This window comes from Neodiprion virginianus, chromosome 6 (genome assembly GCF_021901495.1).
Source record: "Neodiprion virginianus isolate iyNeoVirg1 chromosome 6, iyNeoVirg1.1, whole genome shotgun sequence".
Classification (NCBI taxonomy): domain Eukaryota; kingdom Metazoa; phylum Arthropoda; class Insecta; order Hymenoptera; family Diprionidae; genus Neodiprion; species Neodiprion virginianus.
Genome location: NC_060882.1, coordinates 22,308,853 through 22,333,538, shown reverse-complemented (window position 1 = coordinate 22,333,538; position 24,686 = coordinate 22,308,853). Strand labels below are relative to the sequence as shown.

Genomic DNA, 24,686 nt, shown 5'->3' with positions numbered 1-24,686 from the left:
ATTCTATTCCGGGGCGAAAATTATCCTGGCATTTTAAATTATAAAACACGAAATAAACAGCTCAGTGCTCAAGAGGCATTGTTCCCTGATAAAAATGAAGTTCGAACGAACTTCAGATCGAATTTTAGTTTCTTTTTAGCTGTTTACGACAAATTAATCAGATGGCTGGTTCAACTTTTTCGCAGATACGTTATACGTAACGAAGGTCTGGTGAATCGTAAACCCGTTTACCCCGGGGCACTTGTATTTTATTCCCAATCCTAAAGTAGGAAACTTTGAAATCTCAACGCGAGTGATGAAACACTGTGGACGGCCGCCGTCTGGATTTCGTAATATAGCTAGCTGTATAATAATTATTACTGGATTCGAGGCATATAATATTCTGAATTTTCAGAGATCCAAGCCGTCGTCTCCCCCCCCCCCCCCCCCTATACGACTAAAGCCGAGGCTCAAGTACCTCATGAAAGAGAGAGGGGGAGAGAGAGAGAGAGAGAGGAACATGGTGGTTGAATGGGTCTGAAATTAGAACGTGTATCGCGAACCATTGTGCGTAAGAAATTGTTCACAACGCATATTACATATAGATCCAGCAAATTGTGCGCAAACTTAGCTCTATTGTAATATATGAGCCGAATAACGTTATGTCTAATGATGTTTTAGACCGAACAAGGGTTCCTCGAATAACCACGTGCCTCTCTGCTCTTAATTCGCACTCGCCGCATTCTGCTGGAGATGGATTGTTCGATTGACTCGTTAGTTAGCGCTCACCTATTCAAACTGATTGCGAAATTGCGGTGGGTAATTCAACAGATTGGCAAAGCACCGACTTGATTTTTCGCACACGTGTCTTTACGCTGCCCGCAGAGAGAGATGGACAATCTTTCGTAAAAGAAACTGCCGGGTTCCACCCCTCATTTTCATCACTGCGTCGTCAACGTATCTGAGAATCTTTCCCAGCCGCAGCCAGTCAGCCATGAAAATCAGGGGGATCTCTGACCCGCCGTTAATACCAAAGCACATAATTATTGTTGTGGAAAGCTGTACATTCGTGCGAACGTTAGCTGGCAATTAGTGTGCCATTAATTAACCCTTGTTAAAACAAGGAAGACGTATAGCGGACGCCGAGAAACTTGACTCGCGGATTACGATCTGGGCAACTTAATATCGTCAATGTGATCGTCAGTTATAAATTGAACTCGGCTATCGTGAAGCAAGCGGATTTGCTCGATTATACGCACGAATTAACGTCCGGTAATTATTTTAAACCAATCGGTGAAATCGAGGGTGATCTTTGACGTGAGTAACACCTTTAGTTAATTCCACTTTCAGTGCGCATCCGATTCCATGTTGTATAAGAATTTCGAGAGAGGTTGTACTTACAAATTTTTCAATAACTTATTAATAATTTCTCCTTCTTGACACAATTTCTCATCAAACACCGAGTGAATACCACCTGGCATAAATTGTAATGGGTCGTTCGAAATATCCCCCCAGCACCCACTGACTATTTTCACTGCGAGCTTTTATTCTCTGTTTTGTCCAACGACTGATTCTACACTACCTTCGGGGCAAGTTGGAAATCCGCACGGATATTTGAGATATAAACATTTCTGAGAAGACACGTGATTCGAAACGTCCCTCCAACGTGTACTCAGAGTTTTCACTGCCGAGCTTGTTTTTTTTGTATCATTACAACGGCTGGTACCTTCTAGGAACATCGGAAATCCCTACGGATAATGAGATATAAACATTTCTCGGAAAGCATAAATCACGAATCGAAATTCTCCACTTACTTTTACCGAAGACGAACGGTTATCGAATTGCAATATGAAATTTCAAGCGATAGCATACTGGCTCGAATCAGCGTCAGCCTAATTCTCAGTAAAACCATATCCGCCGGCTCTAAAGCTCATTCCGGTAATGAAATTCTTGCAACGATATTGCCGGATGTCGATCCGCCACCTCACGTCGGACTTACCGTCCCCTCGTTGAACATCTGGAGTGGTCTGGACCTCGACAACCGTGTCAAGTGCAACAGTAATGAAATCCAGAAGACCAGGCCAGACCTTCTGACATTCAATTTTCATTAAGCTAGATTGCTCTACGGAAACCGACCTCTCTCCAAAGTTCGGCAGTTCAATTCGTAGCTAAGCGATGGAACTTGCAAAAAAAAAAAAAAATTCCACGAGAGCAAGATGGCGCTACCGAGGATTTTTGTGTGCTTGCACAACTTCTCCGAATTATTATACTACGTGCCTGACTACTGGTGCCGAGGAAAAATCGATGCTAAACACCTTTCGTAGAGGATGCGATTGCGAAACAGGGTAACTTTGGTGGGTCGTTTCGTACGTGTAGATGCCGAAAGTTATTGAAGGTAAAAGTGGTTCAACGTTTCGTCGATGGTTACGTTTATCACCAACTGCGTGTAAGACATTTTTTTTTATCTTTCTGTTCTTCCTTTCTTTTGAAACTTGTTGCAATGCGAAGAACAAGATTTACGAGTTTCGATTTGGTCTTGATACCAGAAGTGACTTTCCCTTCCCAGAGTAGGTGAAAATCCATTCGAAGCACGTAGAAAACGGTGGGAAATATGATATCGTGCCAACCGACGAGCCACAACTCAAATAAAACGGTGTCGTCGTGACTTGTCATTTTTTAATTTTTAGCACCTTTGGTGATATAAGATAAGTATTGGTTTCGATTGGATATCACTATTTCTAATTTCAACAAATCTTTACGTTTTCAAACCTCTAAAATCCTAAAAACAAGTTTTTAACGATTATCGGTCCGTCTTTCGGTCTGTCCAACAAACTCCCGCGATGATCTTGGAAACAGCTCAACGAAAAAATTTCAAACTTACGGAATTTTACAATCAAATGACGAGTATGAAAATTTGCTCTGTCCCATTTGATTTGAAGGTCCGGTTCAACCGGAAATGAATACATTTTCAATATTTCAGCGATAAGCCTTTTTCCCCTTTTCTACTTTTTCGAAATTAACGACTACGTTCTTTCGAATTTATTTTATTTATTTGAATTATTTAATATTTCAATAATTTCACCTTTTTCTCTCATAAAACAGGAAATTTTCTTTTTCTGGTGATGATAAGTCTCGCGAAAGAACTTTTTTGACGATTTTGTCGAGGGCTACGAGAAGTCTGCGTAGTTAAAATCTTGGCTCGCTGACTTTTTTCACGCTTCGATTACTCTCGCCAATTTGACCAGTCGAGGGTTGCAAGCCAGTGGAGAGTAGGGCTGCTACTGGGTTTCAAAAAGGATCTTGAGCTTTACGCACCTAGTGGGCGATGGACCATGTCACGCAGCATGACGCGAGGGTCCATCTAAATATAACGTCGCCGAGAGCTCGCCTTCGCTTGCCTGGCTAAAATCGATTTCCCTGCAGACAACCCAGGCGATGTTCGTGCAGCGGAGAAAGTGTAACAGATCGATTGTCGGTAAGTCGGTAAACTTTTTAAATTGTAATTACAAAAAAAAAAAAACCCAAAAATACTGTTATACCTTTTTAGAGATCAGAATTTTCTATGCATAACAAATTATTCATCATTTCTCATTTGGTTTTGGACAATTTTTACGTGAAATTTTTTTTACCACAAATCAGGAACCAATAATGGAGGATTAATTTGTTTGTAAATTTTTATTACGTCCCATTGCAAGCGGGATGGAAAATTTTATGATATGAAATTCTGAATATTGGAATTAAGAAGGCATTTTGAATAAAACACATAAATATTTTATTTTGCGAACATGTGAGGTCGTCAAACGTACGTTATAGTTATATTAGCATTTGAAAATGTTTTGTCAATCTTTTCATAATTTTATGTACACAAGATTACAAACATTTGAATATTTTTTATACCTTATGCGTTAGAAATAATAATCATTAATCATTATATTCATATTGCTATACGGGGTTGTCACGCCCCGTTCGTGGAATTTATTAAACGACTAGTAACAACTGATGAATTGTATCTTGCATATTATAATTACTCGATTTCTTTTTCTTTTACCCAAACAGTCCCCAATTGAGTTTACAGGGCCATAGCACATCAAGGACATTATCAGGGCCAAAACGTCGCGACTCTATAAAGCATAGTTTAAATGTCTTTCAAAAAATTCAAAGAATACGGATAACATCCTCAACGAAGCGCACGAGGACCGACCACTCGTAATCCACCCAAAATCTTTCCTGTTTTAATTACTGATTCGTCCTAGTCACTACAAAAATAGATCAATCTACAATTCATACATCACACCCTGAAATACAATTTTTGTACGTATCCACATTGGATGACAGAATTTAATGATCGTTTCGCTTCGTTAATCAAAACTTTGAAATTGGCCCAAGATCTAAAGATAATTAAATGCAGTGCTATTTCCGATGTGCAACAACCAAATTTGGCGAAGTAAATCCTCCATCCTTCAATTAAAAGTAACATTTTTCCAGACTAGAAAGTACCATGCAATCGGTCCCGTCACTTATTCATCCAAATACACTAAACAACGTATCATTATGTAATTATATGCGTACCAACGCACGGTACGAAATGATTTAATTTTTTTTTTTTTCTTCACGAAGCGGAACCAGCCCAGTGCGAATACATGTTAACGTTTCATTAGCTAAACATCAAAATCTCAAAAAGATCGTATGGTACACTAACTACATTTTCTTGAAAAGCGTTTTCAGTTTATTTGGATTAACATCTTTCTTGTCGTGTTCGACTATGAGAAAAAAATACACTCGGTCACAAATTGAACGATATCCTTTTTAAACGTTATAGTTTTATAGTTTTATTTCATTACTTCAAGATTATTCTCGTTATTACTTGGATACAATATGGTAACTCTTCCGGGTTCAATCAATTCCAACACCACGCACTCTGGGAAATCGGTCAATGTTGGTGGCCCAGAGTGAGTAATTTCCCTACCCTACCAATTTTTTTCTACCGTTTGTAAAATATTAAGAGACTCTATTTTCTCTGATAAGCGTCATAAGTAGTAATCATTCAATTTACTGTTACTCGGTGTCTACAAATAGTCAGTTCACTGCAAATGCTGTCTTTGTCTACCAATTTTTCCCTGTTTGCGATTCACTCTGTTCACAAGCAGAGTTTGATGTTGAATTACGTTTCAGTATTTCCTCTTCATCGTACATTGTTTGTTTCTGCTTCTTCTCTCTTCATTTGAACACAGTACAGTTTTCGTATAGAAAATACGTCTAGAAGAATTACTATGAAATAAAGGCATTGAGCGGAGAAAATATCAATGTTGTATCATAATTACAAATGACTTCTTCTTTTCATATTTAACATCTCACATGCACGTACCTATGTATGTTTATTGAATGCGTTATGTTTACCACTTTGTTAATGTGTGCTATATAATGGTGAGAATGTTCTGCGTATTTCATACGACGAGAATATACTATAAATATATGTATAATGTAGGTATATGTATATGTATGCGATTTAGCTCAGTATGAATTTCAACATGAGGAATCTTTTCTTCTTCTCTTTATCAGTGAATGTCGATAAATTTTTTTCATTTATAATTATTACTATTGTGTAGTGTCGCGTCACGTCACGTTCATCACGAGCACTTCAAGGCATCAAGCGTGTTGATCTTGAAGACACTGCGTCCGCGGAATTGGTCCTATCTTAAATTACAAACGCGGTAATCGCTAAGCCCCGCAAACGAAGGTCGGAGTGTAAGTATTGGGGAAAAAATACATCGAGAGAATATATATGTATATATATATATATATATATGCGTGTGTGTATATATATGTATATGTAGAGAAAGTAGAAAATATAAAGTAAAAAATCGAAAGTAGAAAATGGGGAGAATGAATGAATAATCTGCTAGAATCATTACTACGATTGTATCCCGAGAGTTGCTCACTTTGCCATCACTCGTCATTATCGTTATTACTTATATGGATTGTTTAATTTTTTTCTTTATTTAACACTTTTTTACATACCTATAGCAGTTAACCCGGTCTAAGTTTCAACCAAGGCAGTGACGCGCCAATCAATAAACCCACTTTTCACGATAATTCTGTTTTCACGTCAAAGGTATATTCGAATCTAGCAGAAGATATGGTCAGGTGCACCGATCGATGCGACTTCCGGTAACCAGTAAGCCCGGGAACCGAATAAAACGAAGCCGAATCGAATGAACGCAATAATTGTGGCAATAGAGAGGAAGCTAGCTGTTCCATTACCAGATTACTGACAAGCTCGTTCTGTATCGAAGCTGAACTTGAGTCCCTATTACGAACCAAGTTCGACTTCGACGAAGGGGGGAAGGTATGCGTATTTACTGGTGCGCGTCGTCGGCCTCCTCCTGCGAGATTATGCTGGATCGGTTGGAACGCACGTCCAGATCCATTCCGAAAGGTTTCATGGGACCCAGGAGAGGCTGCGCGCCTGGTTCCTCTATGCTCAAGCTGTAATCCAGGGAGCTATCACTGGAAGTACAAAAACAGACTCCTACTCATCAACAAAGTCTTCGACGTACCTCCGACATGACTGTGGTAAATAAATCCGAAGGCAATCGTACCCTAATGCGTTTACCTGACGATGCTGGCCCGGTCACCGGAAGTCGCCGCTACTGGTCCCGTGCAATTCTCACCGTTGCAAGGGCGCTCGCCGTTGCTCGTGCACGAGGTCGACTCCTTCAGAGAAGCCCTCCTCGACTCCTCGTGACACTCGCACCTGCATTCCTCCGGCTGAACGTAGCTATACCCGCCCTTCGCCTCGTCGTCCGGTCTCGGAATCGTTTGGATCCTCTTAGGAGCCTTCCGCTTCTCCGGTATCTCCTCGAAGTTTATCCAGGCAGTGGGTCTGGCTGCCGGTGCTCGCGGCGGAAGTGGCGGTGGACTTGGAGACTTTCCTGCGTTTCTTGGCACTCTACCCGCAAACTCGGTGAACGTGTTTGTCATCTGTTTTCTCGGGCTTTTTAGCTTGAAGCTGTCTTCTCTCGGCAGTGATATCTTCATCTTCTCCACCCTTCGCTCGTCCATCGATGTCTGCATCACGAATTCGTCAAGCAGCGTCGGGTTTATAGGGGTTGTAGACCTTGGTCGTTCGATTGGAATTGTCCTGAAACATACGAAACAGCGGACATGTACTGTCAAAGACTCGATTCGTTGCACAATTTCGGCGAATCGGTACTCACCTCACTTCCTGAAGCCTCTGTTTCACCGGCAGTATGGGAACAGCGACGCTCTTCTCCAATGGTAAAGTTGTGGGTACGTAAGGGAGGTCTTCTTCGAAGCTTTCGTCGTAACAGAGGCCTTTCCTTTCATCCGGCAACTCTTCGGCCACCTTCTCAGCCTTGTTCCGGATAAATTCTATCTCCGAGTCTCGCTCTGACTCGGAACTGTTGTGATCGAGGTCTGAAACAACGCTTGGTGTTTTCACCAGCCCATCGGCAACCTTCAGGCAACCTTCGTCGTCGACGAAGCCGTGCTCTCTGGAATTTTGCGGAACTTGCGGTCGAGGTGGTTCGTTGCCATTTATTTCAGTCTTAAGCGATGTATCGTCTATAGTCTCGGAGGGTTCGATCTTCCGCACTTCTTTGCTCTTTCGTTTAGGCTTTATTATTTCCGGTTTTTTGACGGGCGGTTCAATCGCGCTGCCATTTGCCAGCTGCGTGGTGTTGGGCTCGAGCTTTGACGCGACCGAATCAATCTTCGTGTCCCTCAGTAGAGACTTTGTCGTCTGTACACTGATCTTCGAATCCTTCGACGAGCTCTTAGACATCTGGGACTCCCTCGAGTTGCTTTGGGGTATTTGACTATCCTTGGAAGACGACCTGTGCACCGATGCCTCGATACTCGCCTCCGTCTTAACTTGGCTCGAGTCATGGTGCTCTATAGAAGCCTCGGTCACGATACTGCCGGAGCGTGGTTCCGATTCGTACTCGTCAAAGAGTTTCGTCGGGGTTTCCAATGGGATGGAAACGCTCTCCGAAGGTAGAGCCACTTCGTAATATCTGTCGTCGGCATGCAGACTGATGAATATCGAGTCCTCCTTCTGCTGGCTACTCCGTTCCGAGTTGAAGGTGAATTCCACATTCCCGATACTCTCCAAGGAAGGATTATCCCCATCCAACGGCGTCGTTGGATCACCGCAACTCTTCTTGCGTTCCCGTTTCTTGAACAAACTCAAAGTCGACGAAAACACACCCTTATTTTTTGTCTCCTTCTTCAGCGTCGAACCTCTGTCGGTCGACACCCTCTCTCGGGACTTTGACCTACTTCTAATGCTCTCAGTCGTGTCTTTGATCTTCGAAGTGAGACTCCTTCTCGACTTTCCACCAGGAGTCGGTGACTCGGGACTCAGAACGCTGCCGTCAGTTCGGGCTTTGAACAACGAGGTGAAGCTGCTTTTACGTGAAACCGAAGATGGGCTCGGCGTCCTCGAGCCCTCCAGTTCTCGAACCTTCTGATGTCTAGGCAGCTTTGGGCTTCCCTGGATTCCACTGGACGTCGGAGTCGTCTGCACGATTTCTTTGAAGTTTTGAGGTTTCTTTCGTTTATCAGTCAAGTCGAGGGACGCCGGTTTCTGCACTTCCGACGACGACTTTGACTCTGGCTCTTCGTACTTTTTAGTGATAGGAACCTGAGAAATATGCATAATATCACTTTATAGCTGGTAAAGGTGAAAACATTTATTTTTTTTCTTTCTTCTTTTCACTAAACAATTTTTTTTCTCGAATGATTTGCAGTAATTTTCTCGTTATTCGGGCATGCAGCTGTAGGTGAAAAACGGTAACGAGCGGAACTCACGTCGATGTGGACTCTTTCGAGAACTCGTTTCGTTATCTCAACTTCTCTTTTGAATATCTCCTTTCGGTCCTCGCGCGCTCGTCGTCTCGGCTTATCGAGTGGATCCGGTTTAAGATTCCCTGCTACCATTGGCACCCTTATACTGTCCGGAATGAGAGCTCTCGTAGTGTCAGCTTCCCTCTGTAGGAGAACTTTTTCTAGGTCATCAGTTTCCGGCTTTGACGGTTCAATCAAGTTGTCAGCCAACATCGGTTTGTTGCCGCAAAACGATGTTTCCAAGAGGCATTTGTGCGGGCTCGGGGACCTTTAACAATAAAAAATAAAACGGGAAGTTAATGTGTATTGCTTTGAGAAAAATCAATCATTTTTCAGTACTGCCCACTACATAACGCCGTAAGCATAAACATCCAGTAGATAATTGACACTCCCCAATCAAAGCCTTACGGCAACCAAGTCAGTTCACTTCAGGAGAGTATTTCCAGTATCCCACATGATCCATACCTTGAAGAGGTGGCTGACATGACTGACAGCTTTCCGGATACTCCTGAGCCCTGACTTCCAACCGAAGACAATCGTGAGGTCCTTCCACTGATGTTGAGCAATATGATCTCCGAACAGTTACTGTCCTTCCGTTCACGGTCCAGAACCTTCGTGCCTCCACTTTCCGACTGAGTTCCATCTTCTTTAAGCCGTCTCCGCGCCAGCTTTCTGGAGTGACTTTTCAAGTCCTGTTCATGGACCGGGTCCTGCAAATCCAGTTCCTCGGTGGACGACCTTAGATCAGTAACATCCTCTTTGTACCCAAGAGTTAATTTGCTTCCCGGAGGCGGCTCGGCACCTAAAATTACTAGATTCTAAGCCAATATCGATAACGAAGCCATAGTTAATATGCGTCTCTGGGTCTCGCAATTTGCTTGAAACGGGAACTTCCTCACGCTGGAATGACTTGTAAAAAAAGACGTAAAAATGCCTACCAGCTAGAAGTTCTCGCTCGGGCGAAGAGTCCCTGGAATTATTGCTGTCTTCGTGGTGCGACGAACTGCTGGCTCTGCTGATGTCGATCCTGGGCGTGCTCGGTGTTTTTAAGGAACTGCCCGGTGTCACCGGAGTTGTAACTTCGACGATTCCAGGCATTCTTGACGCCGCCTCTCCCTGCATTGCGGAGAACGAAATTATCTTGAAAGGTTTGACGAAGTTTTGTACATTGCCCGTCGCGGATGTAGGAGACAAGTTAGCTCCAGAGCCAACCTTGGCCTGGTTAAACCACGAAATTGGGGCGCGGGAAGGCTTCGGTCAGACGTACAACTTACGTTCTCTAACTCATCCGACAGATCTTCGAAAGATGCGATCGGAGCAGGTCCCAGCTTCCGTTGATGAACGCTCGGGAATCCTGATGCCATTGTCAAAATTGTCGCTGGCTTGCTCTGCAAGAAACGGACGACTCATTATTACTAGAACAATGAACAACGGGGGTAAAACGCTAAGCGATCGAACGACCGTTTTTTCCTGACACCTAATTAGCGAAGCATTAGAGCGATTAAGGTGAAGGACGAATTATTTACCGCATCTTTCCTATCCGTAGCCTGACTGACGGGGAACTAGGTATTCGAAGACATACGGCATTAAAGGTGAAAAAAAAGTCTGATCCCGCGGGTAATCCAACCCCGAATTGATTTGTTCTATTTGATTATGCGAGGGAACTAAAACCTGCTCTTCTATTTCTATTCCCTGGCGCTGAAACCAGAGCTGGATATGTTTACTCAAAGGGATTATTGAGTTATTGGTACGACTGAAAGAAGCTGATTGATTCAGTTTATCACCATATTGATTTTCGCGAAGGTTATAGGTCGGTCGTTCGTCTTCCGAGCCGCAAATCGCGTTTTCATCTTTTCCTCCACCACGTGAAAGTGAAAGATTGTATAAATCTGTGCTTTCTGCAGCGCTTGCGGTAAGCCCGCGGCGTTCACGGCACCCTAATTGTTTAAAAGATTTCGCAGAATCTACTGTGGATAAAAACCTCCAGTCTTCACAAAAACAGAGCAATCGATCTTCTTCTCTTTCTCTCCCTCGCTTCGCGCATTATAGGTATACGTGATGTGGCCAAGACAATCACTGTGCCAGGAACTGGCCAACACCGTAGCGTCGAACCTCTGGGTATAACCCAGCGCGGCTGCATCGTCGACGCTCGCCCTCGTGGGCCACGACCTAAATTAGCGCCATCAGTCGCCCACCACGCGTCCCAATTAACGCTAAACGCAATCAATCCGTTCGCCACCCGCTGCGAATCATGCCCTACCCAGAGGTACCGAGGATTACGCGGGTCAAACGCGGATGTAGAGAGACGCACGGAGGGTGAAGCATCCATCGATGGGAAGTTCAGCTGGCTGAAGAATAATTTTAAAATAGCGGATCAGGGAATGGATAAACTAAGCTTGGAGGGAATGCTTTTCGTAGTTTCAAACTTCGAGCTGGATGAGTTTCGACTACATTGCAAAAGTTGAATGTAGTACAAACGTAGGACCCAGGATATCAAATTTACGGACTTTCGCTGCTCGCGGCCAGAAGCGGAATACAGATATTTTTCTACCGCGCAAAGTTAGATTGCTTCTAAAAAGGTAAGGCCAGGAGTGGCTAATAGCTTCTGGCCATGGAAGCATGCCAATAATATCCGAAAAATCGCGTCAGCTACCAACACTGAGGGAAAACGATGCACGCTTGGCTTGTAACGCGGTTCTCGGTTTTAACTCGAATCGCGCAGTGCCATGTTTTGTTCAACGTGTGCCTGCTTCGAAGCAATACAGTCTATTAATACATGCTATTTCTGACCTGTTATGTTTTCACCGAGATTCTGCACTTTTTAACTCAGGACAAAAATCGCTCTGCACAAACAACCGAATTACCAGTTTGAAAATAGAACCGTGTTCGTTATTTTTATACAGCTGAACCTTGAATTATCTTAATTGATAGCGGAATAATAGGTGCACGCATGCATTAGCTATCGGTATTCGTACGAGCGTTCCAGCGCTAACAGAGAAGATTTGAAGCAACAGAGTAAAAAAAATTTAGATGCCGTATTAACACAAAACGCGTCGATATTAGTCTAACTCTGAGACGCAAAATAAATTGGAATTAGCAAAAGAAAACCAGTCGAATAATATCGATCAAATTTAAGAGGTTTTACACCCGCACTTTGACAGGGTAAACGGTTAAAACGCTTAGGGTTTTTATTAGCTGCTCAATTCGACTTACCCCAGTTGCGGTGGCTACGTTCCATTAAGGGAGAATCGATTGTCCGTTATACCATGCTCCAGTACCTCTCAGCAAAGCTGGTTCTTCGTGATGCCAACCGGTGTGAACTCACATGGTGATCTAGCTGGGTGCAAAAACACGTCCCTTCTCTCTTATCACTCTTCAGGATTCATCGCTTCATGCCTCTCTACGCTATACGAGGCTCGAGGAGGCGGCGTCGGAGAGGAGCGTCGCGACGTCCGCTCCTCCGGACTCTCGCGACGTCACGTTTCCGTTTCATTCCGTCGCGGCGCCAGCCATCCACCGATCGATCGATGGATGGAGCCAACCCACCCCCGCATCCAACCCCGGTGTCGCCCTCAATGCAACCCACGATTGCCAACCACCGGACCTTTAAAACACCCCTTATGCGCGAAAGAGTTGCGGATAAAATCCGGTGTTTGTTGTGAAATTTATATTTAAATGCAAACAAGTTCTAAAAGAATTATTAATGACTAAAGAAGACACAGAAGCAACAGTATTTCGGAAAGTAATATGGAACATTTTTTGTGGAACTATTCTGACAACCTTACCGTAAAAGAGACGCTCGGAATCTGTCCAATATTAGGAAGGCTGAAAACATTTTTTTACACATAAATTTTTTTTAAATCAAACATATTTTCTCAACAGGGCCCACCTATTTATCCTTTTAGCCTCGTTTGAACTTACTTTTCTCGGGTTACCTATACCGTGCAGGTCTGAGTAGATTGGGCAATTGTTTTCTTGCAGTATTTTTTCTAATCCTAGTCCTGCCGATAGGCATGATTTTTATTTTTTAACGAGGACGAGTCAACGTTTATTTAAAACTTTATCACATTAAGCTGCAATAAATGAAAAATCCTGATGCGTCTGGACACTCGGTCCCTCGTTTCAAGGTAAACAAGAACCATGCCAATGAATTGTACATACATCAACATATCGTTTACAAATGGTTTATTTTATTGTTAGTACGTACATTTGCGCCAGCACAAAAAAGGATAGATAACGAGATTTTATTATAAAATGAGAAACGTGAAGAATTTTTTTTTTTTTTTATCTAGACTAGACACATCACAATAGGGTTTTGACGCCAATGTACCTTGCTAACGAATTGGTTAACATATTCGATAAAATTGAAGATTAATATTCTTATTTCCCATTTTTTTTTTTTTTATTTTTTATCTAACCACAGCAGTTTTCAGCCGTGAACACACATGTATGAAAATTTCGAATAATTATGAACATTTGATGTAATGCTATTCATCTTTGATTAAAGTCGAGTTTCAGTTTTACTAGATTTCGATTTCTTCAATAAAAGTCTTTTTTTTTTATTCTCATCGCTCCAACTTTCTAAGTGTAGCGTTACAACTTGTTGTTTCGTGGTCGATGAAATTTCCTCGACTCATTTCAGTTCTCGCGTGAAAAACATCATATGTATGTACAGAGCCTTGACAAGCTGAACGAATTACAGTATGTACAGGGCAGTGTTAGTATTATTCAAATTTTACTATAATTAGGCACTAATTGTAAGTGACCCTTCAAGGCTTTCCTTTTTTTTCTTTTTTCCAGACCAGTGCCTACCTAACTCACGTTTATCTAATACCCAAGCACCAAAATGGCGGGGAATAAAATACCTTGGTTATCGTCTAGGCGGTATACTCTACAGCTCTGACCGCGCCAAGGATAACGAAATGCAGTTGAAAGTTTCGTAATCTCCTACAATGACTGCTAATTAACGAATACGAAGTAGGGATCTCGGGCCGCAAAATTAAACGCGGGACGGTCGGGTTCACGTGTTGCTTTGTGTAAACTATGACTTACTCTTCACTCTGGCACTTGGCACTTAACGATTAGGCGGGCTTCGAAGACCGATTGTGGCAACCTTATTTTCAATCAGGGCTCGTAATCACTCGTCGCTTATTCGACGAGAATAAAGTACGATAACTTGTATCGCATCGTGTCGTTGAATGACCGAATCCCCCTGGACAGAGTTACGTGCACATAACTGTACGCTGACTTCTCTACTTTCTCTTATAACATGGCATAACTAGAGTAACGGGATTGTTAAGTGCCATAATTATAATAATAACAGCTAAGTAGTATTATTGTAACGTTATTAGCGATATATATATTACGATTAATAATAACAATAAATTAGTAATTGAAATTGTAGAGCTACACTGAATCGATGATAACTGCAGCGTGCCTTTCTCTGATTACGAGAGGGAATCAGCCGCCAGTCCGAGGAATAACACGAGCTCGTATCTATTCTTCTTGTTGCAGATATCTCTGTACGCGACACGCATTCAACCCCGAAGAATCAATAAATACAGCCACTAACTTAACCCTTAGAACGTATATATCAAAACTGTTGGACCGATTTTCAACGTATACTCGTCAACGAATAGAAATCGCTGCCTGCGATTGAGGGTCCTCAATCCGAATGGTGAATTGCGGGTTCCCGGCGTGACTTCCGACCCTGCGAATCGAATCTCCTTGAGATATATATTTCGCTGGACCTCTTCAAGATCGAATCGAAGACGTGCTTGAAGACGTAGAAACGAAACGATTCAACTTGCTGTCGATTATTATCTCGTCTCCGTGCCGAATGTTGTAGCGGTAGAGCTGTTTGTTCGGGTAAAGCATCTCTTCCGGTCCGTACGTCGTTTTCATTTCCTGAAAAGCCAGAAGATATACCTTCAGACAATTGATCGGGTCCGCGGTAGCTTACCTTTGACAATTTTTGCGGAGAGTTAGGCGGATATATATATATATTTTTTTTTTTTTACTAGTGAGGACTGGATGGGACGTTGACGTGAAGGGAGTGTAATTTTAAATTGCGATCTCGCGACTCGTAACGCGTCGTTCGAGAAACCAGAAATTCTGAAAAACACATGCACGTTTCAAATTAATTGAAAAACGACAAATTTACCTGGTCTACGTAAAACAGCCTCATCCGATTCGCTGGTATTTTGACCATGGATTCTAGCTTTGTTTTAAGCTCGAAAACCGTTCGGTAGACATCCACGCATCGTACCTGGAATGAATTCGTACATATACAAGTATTAATTCACTCAAAGCTGTGACGTAAAGTTTCGCTGTTTACGAAAAGTTCCCAAGACAGTTTGAAGATATGGTTGGCAAATAGAACGGGAAACAAGACACTCCGCAGGCGAGTTATAAGTTCGGATACTCAGGTTGATTAAATTTACCTCGACAAGATCTCCGTAGGTAAATGTGACTTTGACACGTTTCTCCGGTGTCAAATCTACGTGAACCAAAGGATCCAGCTTCCCGTGAATTCCGACCAGCTCGGCGTATCTGTTGCAAACAACAAAAATAACGGATCAAGCCTTTACCAAAATTGGAATTTCCAGAAAGCAAGTCGATAATTCTCTCTTAATTAATCATAGCCCGAATATAATTCCTGGTATTCAATTAAGGAATATTGTGCGAGAGTTATCAAAGAGCAAGGTATAATTCAAAGGGAAATCACCTCTCGGGGCGATCAGCCTCCGGCTTGTCCATGTAGTATCGGATGAAGGCGCGTTCGGCATCTTCGCGTTCCTGGGCCGAGATAACTCCGCCTCCATTGAGCGTTTCCACATTCGGGAGCCTGGCGATCAAAAGCTGCCGCCTTTCGTGCTCCGTATATTCTTGGGGGCTCTGGAACCAGGTAACGGGGAAATGAGATTCCGAAACCTAGCGACTAATCGGAGATCACTGTAGGTGAGTCACCGGATCGCCGTAGATGATTTACCTCGAACAAAGGACACCCTTGAATCCTTAAGGACTTGAGAGCGGGGAACCTGGCGAGCCTCTCAACGTCGTCCCAGGTAGAAAGAAGCGTCCCGTTGACGTTGAGGAATCTTAGCATCCTGAATGGATCGTGAGGTGACCTGACTTTGGTGCTGCTCGATTCGCACTCCGACTCGGTTCTGTTGTACGCTTTTTCATCGACGAATATCCGGTTCTCCTGGCACTTGTCGGACGTCTCGGAGTCCGGTAGATTCTTGTTCTCGTTGTCGTCGCTCTCCGACGGCAGTTTTTCGTGGGACACTGATCTCGGTAAGGTGTTTCGGTTTTCTTCAAGGCTCAGAGAGCGTATCGGGCACTCGGCCAAAACCAAGCTTTCTAAGCTCGGAAAAACGTAGCCAAGCTTCGATATTTCCGACCATATCTCTATCGGGTTACCCGTGAAATGCAATTTTTTTACGACCGTGTTTTTGTTCCCTGGCTTCTCATACTCGAGATCGACAGTTTTGTACTCGTTCAACGAAAGATGAAGCTCCTCTAAATTCTTGAGAAGCTGAACCAGACCCTGAACCGTCGACCATGACGCGTGTGTTCCGTTTAGAACCAGATTCTTGAGAAGATCGTACTTTCCGTCTTTGGTTTCAAGCCCGTCCGCGAGACTGTTGAAACTCAAGTTGACAAATTTTATCTTCGGCATGTGCTGAAGAATGCCAAACACTTCGGTCCATTGGGTCAATTTGTTTTGCGCCAAGTCAAGCTCCTCGACATTCTTACACTTGTTCTTCAACTTCTCGTCGTCATTTCCGGCAGACTCTATATCGCAGTCCTGCAGGACGAGCAACGCTGGAACCGTATGACGAGGTGATTTTTTCGGTACAAAAATGCTCACTGACAACGCCGTCTTCGGAGAGCCTGACTCTGTTTCTTCGTCGGTCAGAGAACAGTCGGTCGTTGAACTGCCGTATTTCAGCTCCAAGGCTTCCAGTAAAGACGGCATCTTAGTGCATTCTGAAACAAAGAAGCAGAAGACGATCCTTCGTCAATTACGAACGCAACCGTTAGAATCGCTAAAATTCAAACGATTCACCTACTCTACACCAGGCTGATTGAATATTTACGAACACTATGCCTTGCATCTGCGTTAACTGCAATCACTTTCAGACGTAGCTCAAGGTTGCGGAAGCCGTAAACTTACTCCTATAGATGATTAAAAAAGTGCTGCATTGTCTCGCATTGGGATCGTCTTCGCTGAAGCAACAAATTCATTAAGAATTAACAGCATCACGTATCCGAGACAAGGATTGTCGTTCGAGGAGTAATGTAAATTTTCCGCATCGTCGACGTTATCGTCATGCACCGAGTTCGCGTCGATCGAGAAAAGCTAAACATGATCTCACACGAATCTCATGTAAAAGCAAAATTCCGGAAAGTCGAGTAAAACATTGAGGGTCGTTTTTAATCTCCCGGCGCGGAACGCGGTTCGCATTTGCCGCAGAACCTCGTCTCTCCATATCTGTTAAGGTCAACCATTGTCTTTTTGCGCCGCAGCTGAGAACCGGTCCGAGTATCCCGATATGGCGAAGCGGCTCACCTACGCGAAAAATAACTCCGATGGCGGTTAAAATTTAAACGCAACTTGGCCGAAGATCCGGCAGGCAACTCGCGACGCTTGATAAAGTGGCAGTGTTATAGTAGTTATAAGTGTTTATTATGGGAATACATATTTTTTTATTTAATTCATTCGCGATCTCGTTTTCTACATAAAGCATGATGTTTAGAGCCAGAAAATGCAGTATATATTTTCCATATTTTACTTTTTGAGTCTATATTATACGTATATATTTTGCAATTTTAAATACTCATTTATCAGAGCCCTAGTTATAAGTCTGCGGTTCGGTACTCAAACGCGAGGGATAGCAAAATTATGGACACATAGCAGAAATTACATCGGGTACAAGCTAATTTATTATAATTATTCTGTATACACGTTACTGCATATTGCAGTGTTACGAAAGCAAAACTTTCCAGGCACAAACAGGCCGCGATTATCTTTGTCTACATTACATATCCACATCCATAAGCGTTTCCAGCTCGCGTGTTCTATCAGACTGATCGTAAATCGGCGTGTGAAATGCAAAATTCACAGTCGAACTGCCGGGATTGAAGATACGGATAAGATTTTTTACGCCGAGCGCGATATTCTTATTTGCTTCAATATCTTTTGTCCGCGTTGCATCCGTTCTTCATATTACCGCAGGCTGCATCGATCCTCATGCAAGTGTCTTGAAAATATCACATATAATAAAGCCTCGTTTCAAATCGTTCAATTTCGAGGCAATCGGGCGCGCGCTCCCTGCCTTTGTCCATTTCTATTTTGGTCCCGAGTAACTGAACTGCGATTCGAAGAGCATCTAACGATTACGTCACGGGAAATCTGGGTTAAAAAATCGAGTGTGTTGGGAGCGGGCCAGGGCCACGCGGACTTTAAATATTCGAAACGCTCATCTGCCCTCCCTCCTTCTGTCAGCAACGCACACGACTGTCAAAATCGTAGTAAAATTATTCATTCAAATTTTTATCGAAAGAAAAAAAGAAAAAATCAAAACTACGGATAATAACAACGTGAATAGTTTAAAATCGAGTCTCTAACAGAAAACTATGTTATTTCCCAAAAAACGGAAACACGAATCAGTGAGAATGAATCAGGGAATTAAAACAATAACAATTCTGCAAATTTCATCGTCGTGTCCAAGGAAACTATAAGATAAAAAGAATTTAAAGAAAAATAAAAAATAAACCACAATTTGGGGAAAGTCTTTGGGACGAATTATAATGTTGGCTGGTTGCATTAACTCTTTATTGCAATCTAACCCGTATCTTTTGCAATGAACGTGCCGCCAACTGCCCTACGTAATCGTAGATTGGTTCAACGGCCATGCAAAATGAACTTTCTCTATAACCTAGGCTCCTCTCTCTCTCTCTCTTTCTCTCTCTCTATCTTTTTCCGGCCCGTTTTATTCTTCTCCCTCGCGATCTGTCTCCTTCTCTTTTGGTGTCGGCCACCAACAAGCATGTGCATTATGACAACTTTGTGGTCAAGCATCGTTGGTCAGAGGAGAGAATGTCTAATGGGTTTTGTCACGTGAGACAAACACGCTTACAGCTTGGAAAGGTCTGTTCTCCACCTGCTGATACCGTATCTATAAACTGTACAGCTACTGCGAGCCGTACCAAGAATAAAATTTTAAAAACATTCTTCGTCAAAAGGTATTACTTCTGAGATAATATTTAGTCTGTTTCACAGCTACCTGTTGCAAGATCACATAAATGTTTCAACCTGGATTCCACATTTTTATACATCTCACTCATATGTTAGGATGTATGCTAAAATTAAATTCTGCTGCCCTTCTGCGAATCTATCTGGAAGATTGAAATTCAAATGCAAACATACTTTTCACCGCTAGAATACCCGTGCTCCCATATAACTGTGATCGTCGGTAATATTTTCGAGCAAATTTAATCATTAAGAAAACACTGCTGATACCCTTTTCAAAACATTTTCTACAATGACAATGAGTGTCATTTACCCAAGGATACAAATTACCATTCACTTTTCCACTCATGTCCTCGATAACGACACGTTAATCGGGAATCTAAACGTAATTTGCATTTTTTACAAAAGGGCAGACATTGCCAGTTGAGAATTCGCAAAGCCAAGATCGAAAGTAAATAGCTTGAAGCAATGTTGGAACAATGCCATACGTTGCTGCTCTATAATTGAGATGGGAGTTAATGGCATTTGCTATTGACAATTCTCCATCCATTATTATCGCTATATCAGATCAAACCATAATTGATAATGATTAATATTAGCCCATTCATTTATTATCAAGTAAAACTGTATCTATTACCGATAAAATCTGGTGACGATTCTTCTCGCCACCTCTCCGAAACACCGCATATGATTATAAATAATCTCTAGAAAAAAGCATCATCATAAATATATTAATTTAAATCTAAAACTCTTATCACGAGGACTGTAACATTGGATAATCACAAACTAAGTGGAACGTCTCGAGGCGATAACGATAGCATTAATCAGATTAGGCAGTCTGACGTTTTATTGCCAGCCTTACTCATGCATCGTTTGACTGCGAATATTATCAGACAAAACTTCCGATACAGACTTATTGACAATAAAGCGCGAATCAACTGCTACGTAATCTCGTGTCGATTCAGCATTGCACGCACTATAGTAGAAATCATTGAATAACAACTCTGCCACAAGCATGAAATACAAAATGAACAAATCATGAAGTTGGCTAAAGAAGTCGAATGGTTATCGTTATATTACGAAAATAGTACGAATTTCCACACAAGAACATCGCATTTTTCAAACCGCGACGCGACCTCAGCTTCTGATACTTTGATCGGCAGCGTTCAATTCGGAGATGGCAAAGGCAGATGTCTGCTTCGAATTATTTATGAACATCCAGCAGCCTTCAGTCCCTGATTTGTAATGCTGATATCGGTAGCACCGAAGAATATCTTGGTACGAAACTTTATTTTTTTGCGTTTTAAAAATTTACAAGCAAAGAACAGAACTTGAGGAAAACGGCCGAGAGGTGAAAACAAAAAGAAAACAAAAAAAAAAAACAAATCAGTATCTCGACTTCGTGCCGAGTGCCTACCAAGATTGTTAATTACACCTGCGCCGGTGATTTATGGGACAACTATTAACCGCCCAGGTTGTACGCGTGTACATCGACGCAAAACAAGAAATATATGCGCGATGCATTTCCAGTCACGGTTCTAACGTATTCTATGTTTTCCAATAGTTTGTTTTAACGACTTTATCGATTAGCAGCAGATGTGCCAGAAGAAGTGGGTGCACCTGGACTCGTAGAATTTGAAAATTGGAAAACATCACGCAGGAAGAACAATCCGAGGGTCAGCGACTAGTAGCACGCACACACTGAAGGATCAAGTTGAGTGCATTCAAGCATGATTGTACGCGGTAACTACGATAAACCTCTATCTCTGTTTGTATGCGTTTCGGTTGCATTCCAATGCCTCAACGGATACGAGCAATTTTGAAGCCTCGAGCACCGATGCGCGATCAAACTGCAGTCGTCGAGGAGTTATTCGGGGTCAGTAATTGGACTTAGCGTCGTAGAAGATTGGTGAATGAGACTGACACAACGCGTGACAAAGAAATAAGATAATTTTAACGTGCGCCACACATTCGCGCTTGCCGGTGTGCGTCAGTCGAAACGCGACGACCTCGTCATCGTGTCGCGGATGCGAAAGTGAAAAAAAAAGAAAAAAGAAACATTCAACGTCGCAGAAGAGGATCGTCGTGTTGTTTCGAGCACGTGCTCGACCCGGAGTCTTCGTGTCTAGAAATTTTAATTAGCGTTACGTATCAGCAGCGTAACACGAGCTACGAAGCGAGTTACGTTCTGCGTTTAGTTTTGACGAGAAATTAGCTCGCCTCTTTTAATCTTTACCTTATTTAATCTTTACCCACGACGAAGAGAAGGCGTACTATTTTTCACGGATCCCCGGTGCACTAGATTCTCCGGATTTATCCCACGCCTCCGCCACTTTGCCGAGCAAAAAGGACACGATAGTGCAGGGCGTATGACGAAACGGTATCAGGGGTCTTCTGTTTGCGGTTAAGCCCACATGGAAGACCCCCGATTCTGACACTCGAGACTAGAACTCGCACATTGCGGCTAACACCGCTGTGTGCTACATTGCTAAATATACGGGAGTAGAGACGATTACGAAATGTCAGACAGAGGCTTTCGCGCAGTGGGTCATTTGGTGCTCGAGTTAAGCTCGGTTTCCGCGACTGGCGAACACTCATCGGCAGAAAACGAGCAATTGACTAGATAGTGCGAGAAACTTGGGAAACTTTCGCAATTCAACGCTGCAACTTCCTTTTGCACCGCGATACGACGAAATTTTTCGACTTTGATTGCGCAATAAGTCTGTCTTCGGAACGAAATGCAAACACGACTTCGCAACTGGGAAACATGGAACATAAGTTCTTGATATTTGAACTAAATTCTTGCAACTTTTTACAACGCAAGAAGATATGTTAAAAATCAATTCAAAAAAAAACGTAGAAATTACGGATTACCAAATGTCCTACTTTTACAATCCGATCAGCTAAATTAGGAAAGTTTCAGATATAAAAATTTTTCGTGAGTGGGCGTCGCGGTATAGAAGACCCTCGTCGATTTTCACAATTGCCAGAAATTGGGGGACTCTGTAATTAAAATATTCGTTGCGCAAATAGATGATTTCACACACCAGAACAGCGTTGTTGAATACCTAAGTCACATGAGTAGGTAGCTTATCTCGAAATCGATCTGCGTTTCGCAATGATTTACGCGGTGTTTATACCGAACGGAATAAAAATTGCGTTCGAGCCTCTCTTTTTACGGCGTATTTTCAACGGTCTGAGGTTATCGCTGGTCGGTGTACTATTCGGTTATCAGCTGATACGTGCAATATCCTAGAAATCCGGAGTGTGGACTGGAGTTGAAACGCGTGCAGACCCGAATAGAAACGGCCTGTGCATCTACTGCGCAGAATTATTATTGCACCGTTTACTCGTTCTCCAAGGTTGCACGGTGTCCGAGAATTCTTTGACTCGCTTTGTTCGTCGTTCATATCTGTTCCTTGTCAGATAGCAATTGATTGCACAAAGAAATACAGAATGCGGTGGGTAACCAGCAAAGATATCCTCCGAATTATTTAGCATCGAGTTACCTCTCGCAACGCAGTATATTTACACAGTAGTCGTTAGGTTTATTCGACTCCTCTATTTGTTGTCGTTGAATAAATAAAACTCGAGAATCGAACAAAGACCACCTCAGTTGCAGCCGTTTCGCGAATGCAACAAAACGGCGATCACCGGCTGTGACGACGTTACGTGAGCAAAGGAATACGTATGTACGATGCTTCAACGAAACAAACAATAATAATTAGTATCTTACTCCGCGGCGTACGAAACGAAACTAATTTCACCACGTAATCTTCAAACGTCACATTCAACGCTCGTCGGATCGAGTTTCGAAATAAATTACAAACGTCGAACGTTACACCGTTTGAATTCAAAACCGTCCATAAAAATCCAGCGAAAATATACAAATTCCCATATGCTTAATGCCTGTTTTCCAGCTACAGATGAAGCGGCAGTGAGACTGCGCGGAATGACGATCGGCGCACTGGGGATATTCTCTTACACCAAACAATTTACACCTTATAATATCCAAGGATTGACATACGTCAACTAGGGCTACGGCCTTACGACGTTAGGTCGATCCGCGAAGGTACGAGTAGACGTTCAGGGAGCGTTGACCCGTACTACTTGCAGGAAAAATCATCCCCCCGCGATTCCAGTTAGTCCAATTTGGCCGCCCTTGGTTCTGGGATAGAGAGGAAAAAAATTATCGCTGCGATGCGGGACCTAGGCCGCGGTGTTCTGAAAGATCTATCGGCAAATTGGGTCGAGGCCTGTACGCGTACGATGCCCGGGAGTAATTGGGAGGAGGAAAATGTCCCTTTCAGCGTACTACTGCACTGGTGGTGCTACTCACTGCTTGTCAAGTTATGGGCCGGGTGAATCTCCTCAGGAGTGTGTCGCGCCTCCTTGAACGCGGATCCAGGATCGCGAATATACTCTTGGGGCAAGGCACTTGGGCCGTTGATAAACGGTGAACCGACCGACGACGAACGGCTCCCTCGCCGTTCGGATTTATACTGACGATCGAGTAACTCCTTTGTTTAGTAAACAGAAACAGCTGACGGTCTATGCCCGTTGCGTGGGTGCTCCGATAAAAAACGAATCGCGCCGAACGGACCCGAACGCAGTCGGTCATGCCCGGAAATACACGATCGAAGTCTTTGCTCTCAGACGCGCGTCGATACGACTTTCTTTTCCGAGACTGTACTACACGAGGTCTACCGTGTTCCTATGCAACCGTGCCGTTCTATGCTGCGGTCTCAGGATTTCAACAGGACTTTGCTGCTCCATTGCGACCGATAATATGACAGCCGATATCTTGCGGTTGCGTTCGCGATAAACTCCACCGAGATTTGGCAATCCTTGTTTGTAGAACTTTAAACGCACAAGTTTTTTCCTGTTGCCACTGCACGTGAATCTTCTTTCAGTGATTTCGAGGTCAATAGAACGTGTTTAGCTCGCGTAATGCAACCAAGAGTCTTCGCAGTTAGCCTTCCTCGATGTTGAACGGTCATTCTGGCCCAGAGATGAACTGCGTAATGTCGAGTCCAGAGTTCAGGGACAGAGACCAATCGGAATGTCGCTTGAAGAACCGCCTAGAAATGTTTAAATTTTCTGCTATCGCGAAGGGTTTCAGATTCGATAGTAAGATATTTTTTTTTTTTTTTTTTATTTCCTGGTTCCGAATCCCGAGACGTGAATCATCTAACACGATGACGACAATCTTTATCAGCAGCAGAGATCTCGCAGCTTTCCAAAAAGATAAAACTTCAACCAGATGACCCCGAAGAACGAGATCAACCGCTTAATTTAACTGTCCCAGCAAATTAGTACATCATAGCGCTTTGCGTGGAGCAAAAGTTTAGAAATATCCACAGAATAGACGACGAGTCGAGTTGGCTCGCCGTTTGAAACCAGTCCTTTCGACCTATGAGATCTGAGCACGAAAGACCCGGAAGTTTTGCCTGATATTGCAGCCTTGAATACACGAGCTATACGCGCGTAGCATCCAACATACATATCAATAGATTATTTTCTATGGTGGTGATAAGCTCGTAAACATTCGCAATCGGTTCAGGGTCGTGGATATCTA

The 24,686-nt window shown here is 43.0% G+C and overlaps 2 protein-coding genes across 12 annotated transcripts; both read right to left on the bottom strand.

Annotated features, from left to right (window-relative positions):
- Window positions 1-4,782: 4,782 nt before the first annotated feature.
- Window positions 4,783-12,371, bottom strand: LOC124308192 (muscle M-line assembly protein unc-89). 6 transcript variants are annotated; one of them, XM_046770649.1, is made up of 8 exons: window positions 12,061-12,371; window positions 10,122-10,235; window positions 9,786-9,963; window positions 9,313-9,649; window positions 8,812-9,115; window positions 7,197-8,644; window positions 6,593-7,120; window positions 4,783-6,486 (listed from the first exon to the last, which is right to left on the bottom strand). In XM_046770649.1, exons 2-8 carry the CDS (start codon window positions 10,209-10,211, stop codon window positions 6,336-6,338), a joined length of 3,036 nt encoding a protein of 1,011 aa, XP_046626605.1. In that variant the 5' UTR covers window positions 10,212-10,235; window positions 12,061-12,371; the 3' UTR covers window positions 4,783-6,335. The 6 variants fall into 6 exon arrangements, with proteins under 6 accessions (XP_046626605.1, XP_046626606.1, XP_046626610.1 ...); XM_046770651.1 differs by having other exon boundaries at window positions 6,344-6,508; XM_046770652.1 differs by having other exon boundaries at window positions 6,345-6,486; window positions 6,579-7,120; window positions 12,061-12,370.
- Window positions 12,372-13,017: 646 nt separating this feature from the next.
- Window positions 13,018-23,623, bottom strand: LOC124308193 (tubulin-specific chaperone cofactor E-like protein). 6 transcript variants are annotated; one of them, XM_046770657.1, is made up of 7 exons: window positions 23,448-23,623; window positions 23,136-23,276; window positions 15,839-16,842; window positions 15,575-15,744; window positions 15,291-15,399; window positions 15,011-15,115; window positions 13,018-14,754 (listed from the first exon to the last, which is right to left on the bottom strand). In XM_046770657.1, the coding sequence occupies exons 3-7, from the start codon at window positions 16,829-16,831 to the stop codon at window positions 14,602-14,604; spliced, it is 1,530 nt and encodes a 509-aa protein (XP_046626613.1). In that variant the 5' UTR covers window positions 16,832-16,842; window positions 23,136-23,276; window positions 23,448-23,623; the 3' UTR covers window positions 13,018-14,601. The 6 variants fall into 6 exon arrangements, with proteins under 6 accessions (XP_046626613.1, XP_046626614.1, XP_046626612.1 ...); XM_046770658.1 differs by having other exon boundaries at window positions 23,159-23,276; XM_046770656.1 differs by lacking the exon at window positions 23,136-23,276.
- Window positions 23,624-24,686: the final 1,063 nt, after the last annotated feature.

Bases quoted from the DNA above. Each gene is read 5' to 3' on its own strand.
- LOC124308192 (XM_046770649.1), bottom strand. From the start codon at position 10,211: ATGGCATCAGGATTCCCGAGCGTTCATCAACGGAAGCTGGGACCTGCT. The intron at 9,116-9,312 runs GTATGGATCATG...TTATTGTTAAAG, and splicing joins ATGTCAGCCACCTCTTCAAG to GTCCCCGAGCCCGCACAAAT. The intron at 6,487-6,592 runs GTAAACGCATTA...TTGTACTTCCAG, and splicing joins GACCGGGCCAGCATCGTCAG to TGATAGCTCCCTGGATTACA.
- LOC124308193 (XM_046770655.1), bottom strand. From the start codon at position 16,970: ATGCAAGGCATAGTGTTCGTAAATATTCAATCAGCCTGGTGTAGAGTA. The intron at 15,745-15,838 runs GTAAATCATCTA...ACCTGGTTCCAG, and splicing joins AAGGGTGTCCTTTGTTCGAG to AGCCCCCAAGAATATACGGA. The intron at 14,755-15,010 runs GTAAATTTGTCG...CTGGCTTTTCAG, and splicing joins GGCTGTTTTACGTAGACCAG to GAAATGAAAACGACGTACGG.